Here is a 19007-nt window from a genome sequence, read left to right on the forward strand (position 1 = left end):
AGGGAAGAGTGAGGCCGGGTCGCGGTGCCGGTCGTGTTGCCGCGCCCGCTTGGGGCTGCCGCGGGGAGGATGAACTGGCTGTTCCCCCTCGCCAAGGGCGGCGGCTCCGCCTCTCCCGGCGCGCCGCTGCCCCCTCTCACCACCCTCCAGCAGCAGAAGCAGCGGCAGATCGAGTCCCTCCGCGGCGCACACGCCTCGTGAGTGGCAGGAGATGGGGGCGCGGGGGCGGGGGCAGCCTGTGTCGCCTACCCGGGCCCGGCACCTCTCGGGGTCCCTGTGAGACCGCGCCCCGGGTGGGTGTCGTGTGTCCCTTACACGCCCAGGGACGAGGTCTCGCCCTGTTCGCTGCCGGGGAGGCCCGGCTGGGTCCCGCCGGCCCTCGGCCGTGCTCGACGCCGGTAAACAGGAACCCGCGTCCCGGTCGGACATAGCCCGCAGGGTTTCGGGGACGGAGGGTCCAGCCCGTGGGAACAGGGCGACCAGCGGTGCCGCGGGGTGTCGGCTCTGTCCAGGGGGCAGGGCCGCGGGTGCGTGGCCGGGGGACGGCCTGAGGGAAGCGGCGGGGTGGGAGGTTGCACCGAAAGTGAGACGTGCTGTCGGAGCGGCGGGGGCCGTCCCCGCTGGCCGGGGCTCTGTCAGTGTGGCTTGGGGGGACTCCCAGTTGCACCGGCCGCGTTACCGGGAAGTCAGCTGAGTTATTTAATGGGGTTTGAAGTCTACAGCGACGTACAGAGTACGTGAGTTCCCTTTTTCTGGGAACTGGTTATGGGAGCGTAGTTCTTTAGAAGTTCAGAATACAACACGGAGCATACAGGAGCTGTGCTTCGCAGTGGCATAGCAGCCCTACTGGCTCCACAAAATGTTGTGTTTTTTTTGATGTACAGTGTCAATTTGCTAATAACTGGCTTTTTTTTTTTGGTAACTCGTTTTATTTACATGCTCACCAGGGACAGTTAGCTTTTCCCTGTTCAAAATCCACACTTTTTACAGCAGAAAGTTCATCTACCCTGAAATACTCCAGCTTGTTAGTGTGCTGGTCAATTTTGCCTAAATTTTAGTCTTTTAAAAGGAGATCCACACTTCATGTATTTCAGGTTAGACTTTCCAGTGGATGTGTAAGCATTCCTCCTGCTTTCTGGGATGTCTGTCGAAGTGGAATGTTAGATGCCTCCGAAACAATACAGAAAAAGGAAGGAAATTTTTTTTTCTGTTATGCTAGACTGAGGCTGAGCACAAGAGATATTTATTGTATTTCCAAGCAGACTGCTCACTATCCTAAAATCCTAATTTTAGGATAGGCTAACATATCCTGTGTGATATTTTGAATTATCACACAGAAAACATAAGTTTGTCAGGATTGCTAAGTACTGCTGCTTGTTTGAACTTAAATCTGTTCACAGTCAATTTCACGAATATTTTTGAAAGACAGATCGTTTTTCTAAGGAGCTGTCTCTGTGGATATGCAGCAGCTCACCTAACTTAGTAGTTGTGTTGGACTGGCCTTTCTTTTAGCCTTGTATTTCTCCCCTTTTTTGTGTACCATGGAGAAGAACTCACTCCAAGTTAAGTCATCAAAAAAGGTGATCAGCTTTTGTCAAAGTGAGCTTGCTGAACTGGTTTAGCACCTGTTTGTGCAGGCATCAGTTAAGCACAGGCAGAGATGGAAAGAGCTCTGCAGCAGGGAATGGTCAGGAGAGAATAGCTGCTCTCACAGAATTTTACAGTGATGTAAACTCATCTGCCCCATCTCTTGATGCAAAATGCCCCAAAATTAGGCAAGCAAAGCAGTAAATTCTGGCCAAGCATGCATGCTTCGTAAGATACTACTGAATAAGCCTGAGTAACGGTGCCTCAAACTTTGCTTTTAAAAAGTGTATTTGTCCAAGTCTTCAAAAGTGCAAAGTTTTTTTTGAGTGGGACTGATGTGCTTGTTTACGGACGCCATAGCAGCACAGATCTATAGGATAGGAATATGCATTAATCATTGCAACAGCATTATTTCCTAAGCAGTGATTAAATAAATGTCATTCTAGTGTTTGCTTTGTCTGATAAGTATATTTTGTAAAAGCCCAGATATATGTCACCTTAATTTCATTAAAGTAGCTAGTCTTCCTTTTCAGGATGACTCCAGGTTAGGAGCTTGAAATGAAATTTTTATGTTTAAAAAAAAACGGGTTTTTTTATATTTGCTATTGTTCTAGCCAAAGTGTGTCATTTTTCCAGTGTACCTATTTCCACCTGGGGAAGGGACAACCAAGTTTGTTGATTCAGGGTTTTGCTTAAAGGAGGTTGTAATAGTTCAAACAGCTCAACAAGTTTCTGGATTTCTTGGTTCTCTCTCTCTGTTCTCCTCTTCCTCCCCAGTTCCTGTAGGTTGTGCGTAGAACATAATTATATACTCTTGTCAAGGATTTTGTAGCAGGCTATTAAAATGCATGGCAGATGATTATAGGGCAAGAATATGCGTGAGAGATTTCAGGGAGAATCCTTCAGTTAAGAGTGAGGAGGTAGCGATTTCTGTGTGTGGTATATCACAATAGAGAATTTGCCTGTGCTGAAGATCCCTGGTAGGTTCTTCAAACAGCATGTGATTTCACAGGAAAAGAGCAGGTACTGAGGAATAAGGTTGGGTTGGGGAAAGCAAGGTGCATAGCTAGGTTTGTGTCTTACTCCATTTATTTCTGAAGCTCTGAAAACAAGGGTTTTAAATTCTATATGCAAATAATGCTTTGGAAGGATACAAAACACTCCTAGTGCTACGCTTAATACACATTTGCAGGTAATGTGTTTCGGAGTTTTTGAGGAAGTAATTTTATGGAGTGTAAGTGGAGGTGGATGAAGGGACAATTCTGAAGCTGGGTGCAAAAGGCTTTCTGGGAACACCCAACTGCCATTATTCCCGGTTGGAACTGTCTTCCCTTGCTGTATAAGGGAGCCTTAGAGAGGTGAGGGGGAGGTGCCTGTACTTAACCAGGTACAGGCAGGAAGAATGTGCAGAAGAATCACTCTGGTTTTTGTTTTGATTGAGGCGTTGTAAGATGAAGTAATTTTTCTGCCCTCTTTCCCCTAGTCCCACCTTAGGTATGTTTTATTGTCTGGAAGTTCAGCTTCTGAGCTAAGTCTGAGCTAACTCCTCCTCCTCCACATTCTTTGGGATGCCATCTTTCAAAATAGTCTTGCTGTGCATACAAGCTATAGAGTGCTTTAAACACTGAAATCAATTCATTGTTGATGCACCCGATATAAAGATTTCCTCAGTAACTTAGCTGTTACAACAGAAGCAAATTTGGATTTGGTCTTGCCAGATCACTTGGCGCTTTCGGGGGGCTGTGTCTTGTGTGTCGCTGTATCACAGAACTTTGCATTCTTTCAAGTAGCTCTTCTCCAGATCATTTTTGGAAATACGTGTGCAAGTGCACAGAACTCGGTACATGTGGAAAAAAGCTGCTGTTAAGTAGTAAGCTAATACATTAAGGAAGAAGGCCTAGTTTAAAGCATGTTCCAAATATTGATCAGTAGGCAGTATTGCAGAGCAATATATTGTTGTGAACCAGGTGTAATGCCTTCACAAAGTAAATGTTTTATCACATAAAATTCAGTGTATTAAAAAAATCACTGATGTGATGACTTAGATTAAGCCAGTGAGTCGAGAAAGATAAATTGAGATTTTTGTCAGATCAGTGAGTAGCACTGTTTTTCCTACTGTATTTCCATTGCTTGTGTTCATGAATAAGTTTTAATAGTTGAACCTATTTTTTATTCAATCTTAATATTCAGTTGTCGTGGTTTAAACCCAGACAGACAGCTTGTGCACTCACTCCCAGTGAGTGGTGTCAGGCTGGAAGCAGTCGAGGCCCACACGTCCCCCCACCGGGGGCTCCCCCCCTTCCCCGATCCCAGAGGGATGGGGAGGAGAATTGAAAGAATGCAACTCCCACAGGCTGAGATAAGAACAGTCCAGCAACCAACGTACAACACAAATCACCACCGCTACCACCACCAACAACAATGATAAGAGATAATAACAAGGGAAAAGAGTACAATACCACCCGCCGAACAACGAGTCCGACCCAGCAGACCCCCCCATCTTTCCAGGCTCCTTCCCAGTTACCTCCTGGGCATGACGTGCTGTGGTATGGAATACCTCTTTGGTCGGTTTGGGTCAGGTGTCCTGTCTCTTCTTCCTCCCGGCTTCCCCTCTTCCCTGGCAGAGCATGAGGCTCACAAAGTCCTTGGCCAAACCAAAACATCATTTTTATCAGCTCTGTTCCCAGCCCGGAAGTCAGAACACAGCACTGCACCAGCTACCAAGAAAGAGAAAAAAATGACTGCCACTGCTAAACCCAGGACATCAGTATAGCCTTCTGAAGCATATTAATCTATTCCAACATTTTCAGTTTTATTCTGATAAGGCTTTTCCAAACTAAACTAAATGCAAAGATCTGGGGTCATGCCTTTTTTTAGACTTTAGGCTGTTATATTGGTCATGATTTGGATGGTGACAATTTCTTTTTTGACAGCATTGCAGAAATTCAGAAAGATGTGGAATATCGACTGCCATTCACTGTAAACAACTTGACAATTAATATTAACATGTAAGTAGACTGAGATATCTCTATGCACATATTGAATATTAAAATTGTTCTCAAAAAAAGAAAGTAGTAATAGAATGTAAATGGCTTCTATCTCATAACTATTTTCAGTAACTATAACCTGGATTTGTATTAGTAGTTGTAATGATATGAGTGAAACTGATTATGTACAAGATGCAGATGCTCAGCTGAAAGTAAAACTATGTTTTGCTGTGCTCAGCTCCCAAGATACCTTCATGGTTTGATGAAGGTAAAGAAAATACTTGAGGGTTTCTGATGACTACAACTGAAAGGAAACTCAATTCATAATTTACTAATCTGCTGTAACTCCTAATTCTTACCCAGTGAAACTTCTGGATCATACTTAATCAACTTAAGTGATTTTATTGTAACATTTCCTGTGAATTTATTTTGGGGGTGCTTTTGCTCTGGCAAACATTGACGGTGTTCCTAAGTTTTTATTACATTAGCCTGATAACTTGCCTGATATTCTTCCAGGTTACACTTCACTGTCGTTGAAGTAATAACATTTGTATTAGAAAATATTCTTATTATGCTCTAGCTTTTTCTTTGTCTGTGGGCATTATTGCTGCATTGTTACACTACACTTTTGCTCAGTAAATGCTCTCTTTAGTTCCATTGGAATCCTGTATTCTAATCTGTCTGACTGCTAGTTTTGTAACTGAATAATGGTTTTGTGTGCTTCATTCACTCTGTATTTCTCCGTAACTCTTCTCATATAAAAGTTTATGTAACTGATAGTGTTTTTTTCTTTGCATAAGAAGCCTTCTTATGCAAACTTTATCATGGGGTCTAGCTGTAATAATGACTATTCTTATATTTGCAGCTTGCTTCCACCTCAGTTTCCTCAGGAAAAACCAGTCATCAGTGTTTTCCCACCTGTGAGACATCATTTAATGGACAAGCAGGGAGTATATGTGACAGGTCCATTAATAAGTAATGTATGTATAATTTGTAGCTTCACATACATCTACTGTTAATAGCAATGTTAATACATGTCGCACTAGATTATTGCTAAAAAAGATCAGTACAGGTCCTTATCCCTCTCAAACTGTATTTTGAGGGGTCTGAAAACGAAAGTTCAGCAGCGTTCAGTATGCTACTGTTTTTTTACCGCTACCATTACTGAGCTTAGTATTCCATGTATCTAGAATTATTCTAAGTTATGGCTCAGGAAGTTCCTGTTGCTTTTCTTATTAGTAGCAATTAGTACATGATTCTTTACAGTGTACTCTAGGTAAGGGAGAAGGATGCTTAAAGACTGTTTTGTAAGATTGTTCTTTCTACCCTAATCCTATTAGAAAGATGTCAAGATTTCAGCTCCAATATTTAGAATTTTAACGGGTTTAATATGCTGTCCTTTTTTTATTCCCTTTCCTTTTTCTGTGCCAACAAGGGTGTGGTGTATTTTTCTGGGGTGAGAGTACTGGAGGGGTTATGAGTTTTTCAGAATGCACTTAATGCCTTTTTGTCTTAAAGCTTGGTTGGCTTTGGGTTTGGGCTTTTTGTTTGGTTGCTTGGTTTCTTCTTTCTCCTTTCTTTGCTTTCCCAAATGTAACTTGGTAACTTAAGGTGGGATTTTTTTGGTTGGTGATCAGAAATGTGCTTGATTGATTCTAAATCGTTAATGGACTTCCATTGTTAATGAAAAACTTTTACTTTCTGTTCAGTTCTGGGTGGTTTTATAACTTTGTTTGAAGCTTATGTATACATGTTTTAGATTAGCTAGTATGTTTCCGAGATAGCTTCCAGCACTGCTGTGTGTGTATAATAAACAGTCAAGTTCAGCACATTTTAGAACTGTTGGATTCCAGTAATAATTTTTTCTGCTGCATGGGGCTTTGTTTTTACCAGTTTACAATGCACTCAGATCTTGGAAAAATTATTCAGAGTTTATTGGATGAGTTTTGGAAGAATCCTCCAGTTCTGGCTCCTAGCTCAACATCATTTCCATAGTAAGTATCTATAAACACAATGAATGGAACGGTGTGTGTTAACTTATATTGTTAACAAAGAGATGAAACCAGGTATTGGGAGGGCGGGAACAGGAATAATGTATTGCGTGTACTGAGAGACGTAGGTTGCCTGCCCTTGCACAATTTCATGTATATGCTTTATGGCATAATTGTTTTGAGAGGAAACACAGCTTTCATTGGAGTTACTGTATCAAAATACCGATGTACCTTAATTTGCTTCTCTTTTTATATTTTTTTGTATTTTAATATTCTCTTTTTATATTTTTTGTTTATATTATCAGATGAAATCTTTAATTTTCTGTAGACCATGATATGAACAGTCATGTTTCTTCATATTCTGCTCCTAATCTCCCAGGCATAAAGGCAGCTTCTGTTGCACAGCTGTACAACAGAAATAGTGCAGTTTAAAGAATTGTGTTAAATATACAAAAGTGGTCTGAGACATTACAGCTTTCTCAGTACAACTGCGGTTCTTGTGGCTGGCAATAAAACTGCATTTAGATGCAGCTGCAGTTCTGAATTTAAAAAAATCATTCATGTTATTTAGAAGTAATTATGTGTGTGTTGCCCAAGCTGTTAAATACCATAAATAAGAACTAATGCACATCACAGATGCATTTCTCAGAACTTTTAGATGGAAGCAATATAAATTTACCCTCTTGTAGATTTTTGATAAGTGGGTTTCTGAAAAGTGTGAGTCTGTATTGGGCTGTTCTACGAGAATAGCGTTTAATGGAATATATGTTGTAGTACAAGACAGAGTAGACTTACTGTGTTAGAAGTAAATGAGAACAGAAAAAGCAAAGTTTGTGGTCATTTAAAAATTCAGTCTTACGTCTTATATGTTATCTGGTAATTATAATTCATAGAATCATAGAACAGTTAAGATCATCTAGTTCCAACCCCTGTGCCATGGGCAGGGACATCTCACACTAAACATGTCACCCAAGGCTCTGTCCAACCTGGCCTTAAACACCACCACCGATGGAGCATTCACAGCTTCCTTGGGCAACCCATACCAGTGCCTCACCACCCTTACAGTAAAAAACTTCCTCCTTGTGTCCAATCTAAACTTCCCCTGTTTAAGTTTTAGCCCGTTACCCCTTGTCCTGTCACTACAGTCCCTAATGAAGAGGTCCTCCCCAGCATCCTTATAGGCCCCTTTCAGATACCGGATTCAAATGATAAGAAATGTGCTGTAAGCAGTTGGTTGCTCATATTGTGGGGTTTTTTTTATTCATTTATTTTTTTATTCATTTTTAGCCTTTTCAACAAACCAGCTGGAATGCCTCCATTTGCTCCTCAGGGGTTTCCATTTCTTCCTCCATACCCACCTCAAGAAACAAATAGGACAATAGCACCCTTGCCAGTTGCTGAACCAGTTTCTTCAAGCTACACTACAGACAAGCCTGCTGCTCCCTCTTACGGGTTGATTGCTGATCTGCCACTACCTGTTCCAAGAGCAGAAGCAGGTCTTCAGGTCTGTGTGCAAAGTTTTGCTGCTTAAGGTATCAAACAATGGATACAGGTTCTTTAAGGACACATGCAACATTGCTGCAGAACTCAAGGGAACAGTCTGAGTGACTGCACTTGATTGTTTTGCTGGTGCTAGGAAAACAGAAGTCATTCTGGCTTTGATGAAAAGTTATTTAGAACAAACTTGAAGTCAGAACAAGAAGTTTGTCTTTCTGAGTTTCAGTTAAACTACTGTTAATGCTAAATATCTTTCAATATACATTTTTTGGTTTTGGAACTGCACTCCCCCATAGTGCAACTGTGACTCTTTCACCAGACACAGAAAATGAGATCCTGTTCTCTGTATGGGATTTCCTGCCCAGAACCTGAACAGTGTGCAGTCTCAAGCTTTTAGGTGCAGAGTTTTCAAGCTTAAAATAGCTTCTTTTCACAGATCATGTGTGTGTGTACTCACAAAGTCCCTCTCAATGATGCACCCTGGAAGGACTTTTTTTTGATGACTTCCAAAAACATTTTATCTCAGTGTTTAGTCTTTCATCAAATCTTGTCTTTAGAAACAAAAGCTTTCGTAATCTTGGAAGACACTTTCCTGCCTTTGTATAATTTAAGATTTCTACATTCTGTGAAGACAGACCTTTTTTCCTTGCCTGAACACTTTTTTTCCCCAAGGGATTATGGCTTTAAAAACCACATGAAAGAGATCAAAATGTCAATCTCTTCATCTCTTCTCACTTCCCTGAGTTATACGCCTCCTGTATGTTTCTGGGTCATCCAGCTCTTGTCAGATGGGGTACATAGCAAGACAGAATTCTTTTCTGTCAAAATTGTCTCCTCTTTTACTACATACCACCCGAAACATCCCCAGATATTTTGTTGCCGTGATTTAGTTAAGATGTCTTCTCTTCAGAGACTAGTGTTACTGATTCTTACTGCTTTTCTTACTTTTCTTGTTGCTAGCAGAAATACATAGCCAGTTTTGGAGGGTTAAATATCAAGAAATTGCTTTTCAAAAATCTGCTAAACACTTCTAAACTTCCATTTAGGTTGGCCAGAATGGATTTACTTACAAGATGCCTGATGTTCCTGATACCTTTCCAGAGCTCTCAGAACTAAGGTAATTTTTCCGAAGGCAGCAAAAGTTTCTGCAGTCATTAAAAGGCAATTACAGCTGGTCTGTATCTGACAAAAGTCTGTGTGCATCACTGAAAGGTTTTTGTAGGAATTAAAAATAGGAGAACTGCCACTTACCAAAATTGTAGAGTCAGAAAGTAAGCCAGCCTTGTATTCAAATGCGCTGCTTGTTTAGTTTTTCTCATTAGGAACTGTATTTCAGGATTCAACACCAGGAAGAAAAGCATTTATTTTTACTTTTCCTAACTTCCAGTGTTCTGCTCTCTTCTGGGGTCTTGCCAGGGACTTAATTTCTACTAAGACAATAAGTGTAACTTGAAGGAGGAGAGGGGACAGGGAAAGGGACTTGAGGCTGGTTCACAAATTGCATTCTCTTAAATTCCAAAGGACTTTAGCACAGGGTAAACAGACTACTTTGCAAGCAGCTCAGCATGTTCAGGGAGGGTGGGTTAGATAAATCCAGGAGGTAAATGTGCCAGCTGTCCCAGTGGAAATCACTTCCACATATTACACGAATAGACTTCATCAAAGCATATCTTGTCATGATTTTAAAAAATTGCGCTAGTTATTGTTCCCAGCAGTTTGCTCAGATGCAATGAGACAGCCTTATGCATCTATTATCTGGGATTGAATAGATTACAAATTAGCCTTTAATTCTGAAAAGGTCTTAGATTGGTTTTTCTCATCTCATGGTGGCATCATATTTTAGTGATTTAAAAACTGTGCTTCCAAAAGGTAAAAGACCTTTGACAAGGAGGGCTTCCATTTGGTTTTTGCTTGGTGGCTTTTTGTTTGTTTTTCTGTTTCTCCTGACACATTCCTAAGAGCCTGTTTAATTTAGTTCAATCAGCTGTAAGTTCTAGCAGCATCTTTGTTGCATAGCAGCAAGTTAAGGGTTTTGAGGGGAAGTGTGATTTGTTCATTTAACCAAAACATTATAATCAAGCTTGATCCTTCCAAGAAAACTGGATTAAAATTCCATGATTCTTCTGGTGGTAGCTGAGTAAAATCACAAACAGTAGTGCATCTGTTCGTTCTGAGTAGCTCTGTTGCATATAGGTGGCAAGATTTTGGTCGCTGCATAGGTGGAATGTGTGAGAAGGGGCCAGGGGCACAGCCAGCTTGGCAGCAAACCTACTGCAGGACAGCCAGGTCCAACAGTGAAGCGTATGGTGCCTCAATGATTCTGTGTTTGAAAAAGAGCACATTCTGTAGAGGCAGTGAGGATTGAGGGGAGGGTTGGAACAGTGTGAGAATCCTCCAAACACAAAAGGCAGAGAAGTGGGGCGAGGTGCTCCAAATGCCAGACAGATACCTACAGCTCATGTAAGTTTTCGAAAAGACCAGAGTAGGACAGGTAGGACAGGTACAGACCCTGTAGCCCATGTAGAGAACTAAGCTGGGGCAAAATGCATGCTGCAGTCCGTGGGGGACTCCATGTTGGAGCAGGCAGATATGCCCTGAAGGAAACTGCAGCTACCAAAAACTCACACTAGAGCAGGCTCTGCAAAGAACTGCAGCCTATGGAGAAGGGCCCATGCTGGAGCAAGGGTAAAGCATGAGAAGGAAGGAGCAGCAGAGACAAACTGTCCCAGACTGACTGCAGCATGTGCAGTTCTCCCCCAAACTCCACCTTGTGCGGCTTGGGGCAGAGGGAGGTAGAGGAGCTGGGAATGAAGGAGTGACGTTGAGCCTGTGGGAAAAGGGGGCGAGGTGTTTTTGTCTTTTTTTCGCTCACCATCCAATTCTCAAGTTGAGTTTGCTTTGCCTGTGATTGTAATTGTTAAGTGATCTCCCTGCATCTAGACCCACAAGCTTTTCCTCTGTATCCTGTTGAGGAGGGGGACCGAGAGAGCTGGGTGTCTGGTAGTTGGCTAAGATCAACAGTAGCATTAAAAAAACCCACTGTATAAGAAGGAAGACTTGAAATGAGAGATACCTTTTCACACACTGCTACTTAAGCTCACTGCTGCAGATAGTAGAGCCCACAGTCCAGGAGAAAGGGGAAAAGTAAATAGTGATCAAGTGTTGTGTACCTGAAAAACCACAGTAAATGCTTACATTTTGACTTTTGGCAGAAATAAGTAACTCATAACATTTGCTGTTAGTTTTAAATCTGCTTGCTTTCTGCTTGAATATAGCATATCGCAGCTGACTAATATGAATGAGCAAGAGGAAGTGTTACTGGAACAGTTTGTGACTCTACCACAACTGAAGCAAGTCATTACTGATAGAGATGAGTTGGTGAAAAGCATTGAAGAGCTAGCAAGTAAGATGTCAAAACATTAGCATCTGTGAGTGTTCTGTGAACAGAATCCTGGGAAAAAAAAAAAGTAGTAATAGTGACTTTATTTCACAGAAAAAAACTTGTTGCTGGAACCGAGTCTTGAGGCAAAAAGACAGATGGTGTTGGATAAAGTAAGTGAACAATAAAATCTTTTACAGAAATATTAATTGAAATATTAACGCTTTTTTGTCAGGGTGGAAACATTCTTTTTTCTTTTTTTTACAGTATGAGCAACTCACACAGATGAAAGCAGCCTTTGAAAAAAAGATGCAAAGACAGCATGAGCTTAGTGAGGTATAATCTCTCTTGCTATATTATCCTTTAAGAATTCTTCAATAAAACTGAAATTTTGGTTTGTATCTTTAATCACAAAGAATATTCTTCTGTTTAAACTCTAATTTTGTATAAAATAGATTAACATCAAGTATGAAATAAAATGTGATTAAGTACAAAACAGTTCAAAAGCAAAACACTGTTAGAATTGCACCAGGGTTTTGGGCTGGGGTTTTTTTTTAATGCTGTGGTAGAAGCAACATTGGAGGAAGGGAGTGTGATGAGCATTTAGAGCTGTTTATAAGTGCAATCCTGGGTTAAACCCCCTTTAAGAATAGAGTGATTTTTAAAGAAGGCTTGTTTAATTAATGGTACCTATTTAACATCATTAGTCTGTAAAACTGTACGAGATAAAAATGATTCAAAACATTGCTTTAGAAACTTAAATTCTGTGATTCACTGGGTATGCTTACTTTGGGCAACATATTATATGTGCTTTCAAACTTTGCACATTCTAAAGCACAAATAGGGTAAAGTCAATACTCCAGAAAGTAGTTTCGGAGGGGAGACTAATTTATCAGTATGTTTACCAGGATATGCATTAGAAGGTGTAACTTCTCATAAAGCAATTTCTGCACTGAAATCTTCATTATTTCCAAGACTTGTCACCTAAGAATATAAGTCCATCAAAACAGCATACACAGTACCTGAATTTCAAAATGCCCTGAAAGTAACAAAGTATGAAATAACAATTAAAAACTACATGAGAGCAAACTGAATTATTTCATAAGTGAACTAAACAAAATGAATGTTTCCATACTGGAAGACCAGAATCGTCTGACTCCTAATGCTTCCTTTCTGTGTGATGCAAGTTGTCTTTAAAGTGGACAGAGGTAGCTGGCATTGAGCAACTTTCTATTTCTGCAAGAAACAACTTAAGAACAGGACATTATACCCCACTGCTATATTACCCTTTATTTGGTTTGGGGATAGAGTTGTTGGTTCAATTCAATTATGATTAGGAAGCTGAGATTTGGGGAGCTGCATCTGGATTTCTGTGCTATTTTTCAATATATGCTCTATGTTCATGTATTGATGTTCACAGCATACTACCTGGTGTCTCTGTTAACTCTTCTTCAAAGTTCCAGACAAGTCTTTTTACTTGTACTGTGGGTGGATTTTACTCATTTTTTTATTAGAGCAAATTGTCCTTACTTTGCAGAAGATTAATTTAACAGGAAATTTCTTTTTTACATTACAGCTTTACAGTACAGAAGAGAAATATCTTCCGTAGGGTAGATGAAGAGTAGGCCAAGCATCTATAATCTATAAATATCTTAATTTTGCAGTTCTGGCTCTGTATGTCCTCCTGAAGAAGCAAATCATGTTCTTAATAACTACCCAAACATATTAGAGGAAAAGTAATGAAATTAAATTCAATAAACCAAAATAAGCTTTGACGTTTATAAGGATGGAAGAATGAGTATACTCATGGCTTTAGATTAGCAGCACATGTGCTTCTTGAGTAGGTGCTTTGTTCTTTCCCGCCTTCTCCATAGTCATCTAAAGGATATTTAAAAGCTGGACAGGATTTGCTTTTTTACCTTTTCATACTTCTTAGGCTCACTACTGCCTCTCAAAAGGTGACCCTTTTTATTGAAGATGCTTGAAACACCAGTTCTACTCAGGAGCCATGCACTTAAAAACCTGTCAGATTTCCAAGTTTGAATGGTTTCTACACTGTGTGGTAAAAGTTGAAAAGCTTTATATTTGTGAGAGTGATTGCGAACCAAGACCTGAGCTAGTAACACTTTTGTCACACTGAATAGTTTGACAAGCTATTCTGTTTACTGGAGATGAAGCTCCATCTGGTCACTTAGGCTTTTATGTAATAATAATGCTCTATTTGTATATCCCATATTTGTATAGTAATCTGGCTTTCTTCTTGGAAATGTAGGTTTTGATGGACAGTTTAATATTACATAGAAGTTTTTATCTTCTTAGAGTTGCAGTCCAAGTGCTCTGCAAGCCAGACTTAAAGTAGCCGCTCATGAAGCTGAAGAGGAATCTGACACTATTGCAGAAGACTTCCTGGAAGGCAAAACAGAAATAGATGACTTCCTAAGTAGTTTCATGGAAAAGAGAACAGTATGTAATATACAACTCATTCTACTCGGAGAGATACAAAACACAGTGAATAAACAGGATTTCAGCAGTCCTGTGTTGGAGTAAGCTCCAGCAGAGGAAAAATATATCCCAGAGTGGCTTCAGTCTGTTTAGACTACAAGTGCATTCTGAAGGCTCATGTGTTTAAGGTGGGAGTGCAAAGGTCTGCTGCATTTGACCCTGGTCATGTTGTGGTGCAGATAGTTTTGTGCCACTTTTTTTCTATATCCTGTATAGATAAGATAGCCACATTGACAGCTTTCAAATTGGTAAGTAGACATAGAATGACACATTAAGCAACCTTAATTTTTAATTGATTAAACCTCTTAAACTAATTATTCTGTTGACGGCTATCCCAAAAAAAGTAAGTAAGGTTCAAAAACCACTGTTCTTGCTTATGCTGTGACGAGCAACTTACTGGGTAGCATACCTTTCTTTAAAGTTGCCTATATAAATGCATTTCATAACATAGAATGTGGATGGAATAATGTTGTCGGTATAGACAGTTGAGCCTGAAGCTTGGAAGAGAGGTGGTTCACAGGGCTTTTCTTTTTTTAAGGAGCCTGCAAGGTAGCTGAATCATTAAAGACAATCATAAAAAACTTTCAGAATTCACTCTTCTGGTGTCTTGTTTTGTAGCTCTGCCACTGTAGACGAGCCAAAGAGGAAAAACTTCAACAGGCAATAGCGATGCACAGCCAATATCATGCTCCACTATAGGTAAACTGTTGCTGTAATGTTGGTGGCAAACTTTTTCTTTCTTTTTCCATTTTCTCATTGTCACACACTTGCAACTTGCTCATTGCAAATAGATCTATTGCAGTGCTTGGAGTTCTAATAATGCTTTCTGTAGAAATCAAGTATGAGCTGTATCTGTTGTTAGTTGTATTTAAAATGTAACTTCTGGAGGAGTAAAACTATCTAATTATGGAAATTTGTCTTTACAGACTTCCTGCAAGCTACACCTGCCAAGAAAACAAGTGAAAACCCCAATAAAGCACACTTTTTAATAACTATTATTTGCAAATAAGCATTTCATCTTGTATGGTTGTATTTATAGAAGAGATTGTATACAGAGTTGGGATGGGTTTTGTACAAATTAGAATGTCTCTTTATATTCTCGTTGTACTCAAGAATTCTTCTATTGCAATCTTTGCACTAATTTCTTGTATTTATTGTTGATAGTACTTACTATATTTAAGTTCCTGCTGCTATACTTCATTCTTCAGAGATTAAATACCTAAACATGTAATTTTGACTAGCTTTTTACATTTTTATAAAAACATAATTCATATCTTTTGTATTTTGGACTTTAAATGTAAGAATTGGCTTGATCTGTGGAAACATTTGAGATCAGTAATGCCAGGACTTTGGAAACTGGAGAAGTTCAATTTGAGATTGTCAATGGATCCAAAAACTGTCTTTTCTTGAAGCCAGAATGTTTAAGAACAGGTGTGGTTTTTTATTTTTAAGTTGTATAGAAAACCGAGTATAGCCTGTATTGTGTTTTGGATTAAGCAAAGAATATGTTGGAACAAATTGTACTGGAATCAAAATAGCGTAAACGATCTCTGCATAGATTTGGTATGTTGCTCGGTAGCACTGATGCACATGATTTCAGGAGTGGCTTGGTATCTACCACTGGAATTAAACACAATTTTCATTTAACAAGTTCATTTTCATATTTGTTTTTACTTGAAAAATAATCACATCAGCTCCCAGTGTCTGTTTATGCAATATGAATATGTTCATCATGTGAGGAACTCAAAATTCCTAATTTTAAGGAACAAATAAACTAATTCGGCTGGAGTTGCATGGTGTTAAGGCCAGTGATAGAATTTGGAAGTGAGACTTAATTCTGCCCTTTAATCACTGAATCTTGCCTCTGGTGAGCTGACTGTTTTTTAGGATGGCAGTATATATGGTGAGAATGGATAGGACCAAGTGCCGTATTCTGTAATAGAAAAATAGAGCCCCCAAATGCATGCATGTATGTTCTGTCTTGCTCTTGCAAAAAGAGACATTCTTAACCTTGTTGTTGCATTAGGTTTTCACAGAAACAAGTTCCAGTAGAACAAAAGGAATTGTACAGTCTGAAAGATGAATAAGATAAAGCACTGGTTAAGTAGTATATCAGGAATCCTGCTTCTTTCTTGTCAGGAAGCAGTCTGGAGATAAACCTCTTAGCAAAAAATACTCCCTTTGTGGTACGTAGATGGGGTCACAGAACACCACAGATCCAAATCTCAAACTAAAGCATGTTAGTGGAAGCGGGCACTTTTCTATATCACTAATATGTAGTCAGTCCTAAACACGATGCTCTTCTAGGGGAAGAGTAAGTTAAGAAATCATCTAAGTCACCAGCCTGTGGAACAGACTTTGTGCAGTCTTAAAATGGGACCTTAGTCTCAGCCCTGTACAGTACTGTGGTTGTCTGTTTTAAGCTACTGCCTTTTGAGTTGAGTAAACTATTCACTGGTATTTGATGGGATTTTAATTTGTAACGATGGTCTGCATTATGAGGTTAGATATCCTAAGAAAATAGAAATATGGTCCAAGGAAGATACTTAGGTGCCAGAAAAAATCAACAGGCTTAAGTGCCATGGTTAAGCAATAATTTTAGAGTATCCTCTTCCAAAACCTGCTTCTATTGGCTGTGTATAATACTGCTTGTATATTGACATAGCAGTTCTGCTAATGTGCTAACTGAAGCCCTAATTAAAAATAAGATTGCATAGGTTTTCAGGTGGTTCTTGACTTGGGTCTCTGAGTAGTGTGGTTTCTGCAGCTGTGGAGAAGAGTTAGAGTCATCAGTGTCCTTGGCAAACTCCATCTATTTTTGTGCTGAGTGTGTTAAGTTTGGTTTGGATGTTTTTCTGAGTAGCTAGCTAACAAACTTAAAGACTAGACACACAATTTTGTAGCAGGACTGTTTTGTTCTTGTTGTTTCTTCCTTGTAAGCAGAGAAAGGAACAGATAACCAAACATCTTCTGCTCTTCCTGAGTTGGGCTTCTGTGTTCTTTATACTTTTTATAATGTCCTGGAATTACATAATTCTGTCCTCCTGCCTCCTCCTGTTTACTGTTATGTGATGTGTTACGGTGCTTCACTGTGGCTGAACTCTAGCCAGATGTCCAGGGGATTTACTTCCCAAACTAGTGTAAGTTGTCAACACTTGAACTTTCCCTCTTATGTTACTTTCATGAGCAAATTTACAAATTCAGGACTTCTCTGTGGAGTCCTGACGATAGCAGAGGAATGTCTAGAAGAAAATTACACTCTTCAATGCAAGTTCTTAGTACAGTGTTTGGTGTTCAGGGATATATGAAAGTTCAAGGTCTTCTGTTTCCTCTCTTTCTATTCTATAGCTGATATTGCTGTTCCTGTTAGGGTTCTTCCCCACCCTCCCCCCCCCACACACACACACATACACACACACTATTTTTTAGACCCTTTTGCAGTCACAGACCCATCCTCTACAAAAGAAGTCTCTGTATTCAACAGTGGTTTACTGGGTTAGCTACAGGTATCCTGTCACATGCAATTATGGCCAGCCTGTTCCTGGCCTGTAAAGGATAAGCCAACTAGCTGCTGGTTGGTTGGTTTGCTTTCTTTTCTTGTACTTCTACACTGGTTGTGCCAATGGGAACATGTTTTCTTGTAGGTAATCCTCATACCTTCACCAGAATACTTGGAACATTGGTAACATTCTACCAACAGAGTTACGGTTTTTGGTTTCTAGCACCCTGTTCACTGTTAAGCACACTCCTTACCTTGGCCAAAATGTGGCATGTAGATGTAAATCCAGCTTTAAACAATTCCCTATGAAGTGTAAAAGAGTGGCAGCTGCTGTTGGAAGCATATTCTATAATCCTTTGAGATGTGTCAAGTGAACTCTTCTGATAACTGGAATAATAGGGTACATACAGTGTCTTGTTTCTGAAGAGCCTTGCACTGTGTCATGCTCATGCTGAGGTGTTCTGCCAAGTGGAAAAGTGAAGTAAATGAGCAAGAAATACAAGAGTAAAGGAGGTAGCTTGTCTATGAGGTTGCAGCAGTTTGGGGTGAAGGTACATTCTGTATTGTAACTGCTAATTGAGTCTGGGTTTTGCTTAATTTTAATACCTGATCTTGATGCTGAATGTTTTCTTGTCTCAGTTTAGACCTCTTGTTCCTCCCAGAGTTAAGTGACTAGTTAAATCAGAAGAGAATTCTGTATATAGCAATTGTAATTGATGCTATCGCGGACGAGAAATTTCAAAATACAAGTTGAAAATCAAGTAGATTTCATCTTAGAGTGATCCTGCATACAGCTGTTAATGGTACATTCTGCTACTGCTTATAGAAGAAAGCTGTTTCTAGATTTCAGTGTATTTGAGATGCTAACCTTTCTGAAAGATGGGGATTAGCAGGTATGTACAGCTATGCTAGCCACCACTGCAAGCCGTAGACTATACTAAAGTTAGTTCAAAGTAGTATTTAATGATCTACTATAGTTCTGTTATTTGCTCTGTACATACTTCTGCACATTTGCCACTTTAGACCTTGACCAGATGTGGAAGTTAGAAATATTTTAGTCTTGTTTATGTCCGGTTTCTTTCTATTTCCTTCAAAGATGAGAAATCTTTCTAAATGAGAGATTTAAGAGAACTTCAGGTAAAATTGAATTAAAACTCTGGCAGCAAAGTTAAGTCAGTTATCACAGCCTTATTGTGTCTGTTATTCTGAACCTTAAATGCTGTAATGTGTTCAATTTGCAAATAAAGGCTTTGGGATTTTTAAGATGCCTTGTATTGTCTAACCTGCATAATGAGTTGGGCATTGCAGGACTCTTTGGTTGGGTACAGAACTGCGTTGGAAATGGGTGCATTAAACTATTCAACAACAAACCTTATGATCTTTGCATGTAGCGATTTGAGCTTTTCCTGTTTAGCCCTTTCCACAGCAGTAATTCTTAGAGCCACCTTCACTAAAATGGGCTTTGAAAACTCGTATTGCATCTCTGGCTACTGCTTCTGTAAATGCCTTCTTTTGGTCACATACCTGTAGAGATCAAATTTATATTCAGTAGTAAGCTACAAAGC

General features: G+C 39.7%; 1 protein-coding gene across 2 annotated transcripts; it reads left to right on the forward strand.

The window, feature by feature from the left end:
* The first annotated feature begins 16 nt into the window (after positions 1 to 16).
* On the forward strand, positions 17 to 15593 carry VPS37A (VPS37A subunit of ESCRT-I). Of its 2 annotated transcripts, none has more exons than XM_061370987.1 (12): positions 17 to 197; positions 4521 to 4595; positions 5440 to 5554; positions 6468 to 6568; positions 7853 to 8069; positions 9109 to 9179; positions 11338 to 11465; positions 11556 to 11614; positions 11709 to 11777; positions 13761 to 13904; positions 14562 to 14642; positions 14870 to 15593. In XM_061370987.1, exons 1-11 carry the CDS (start codon positions 70 to 72, stop codon positions 14640 to 14642), a joined length of 1188 nt encoding a protein of 395 aa, XP_061226971.1. In that variant the 5' UTR covers positions 17 to 69; the 3' UTR covers positions 14870 to 15593. The 2 variants fall into 2 exon arrangements, with proteins under 2 accessions (XP_061226971.1, XP_061226979.1); XM_061370995.1 differs by having other exon boundaries at positions 61 to 197; positions 4529 to 4595.
* Positions 15594 to 19007: the final 3414 nt, after the last annotated feature.

The sequence above is a fragment of the Neopsephotus bourkii genome, unplaced genomic scaffold (genome assembly GCF_033783945.1).
Source record: "Neopsephotus bourkii isolate Nb327-2 ecotype Australia unplaced genomic scaffold, CSIRO-AGI_Nbou_v1 NB_168, whole genome shotgun sequence".
Lineage (NCBI taxonomy): Eukaryota > Metazoa > Chordata > Aves > Psittaciformes > Psittacidae > Neopsephotus > Neopsephotus bourkii.

Coding starts and splice junctions, on each gene's coding strand:
- VPS37A (XM_061370987.1), top strand. CDS start 70: ATGAACTGGCTGTTCCCCCTCGCCAAGGGCGGCGGCTCCGCCTCTCCC. Junction 198..4,520: donor CTCCGCGGCGCACACGCCTC/GTGAGTGGCAGG, acceptor CTTTTTTGACAG/CATTGCAGAAATTCAGAAAG. Junction 13,905..14,561: donor GTTTCATGGAAAAGAGAACA/GTATGTAATATA, acceptor CTTGTTTTGTAG/CTCTGCCACTGTAGACGAGC.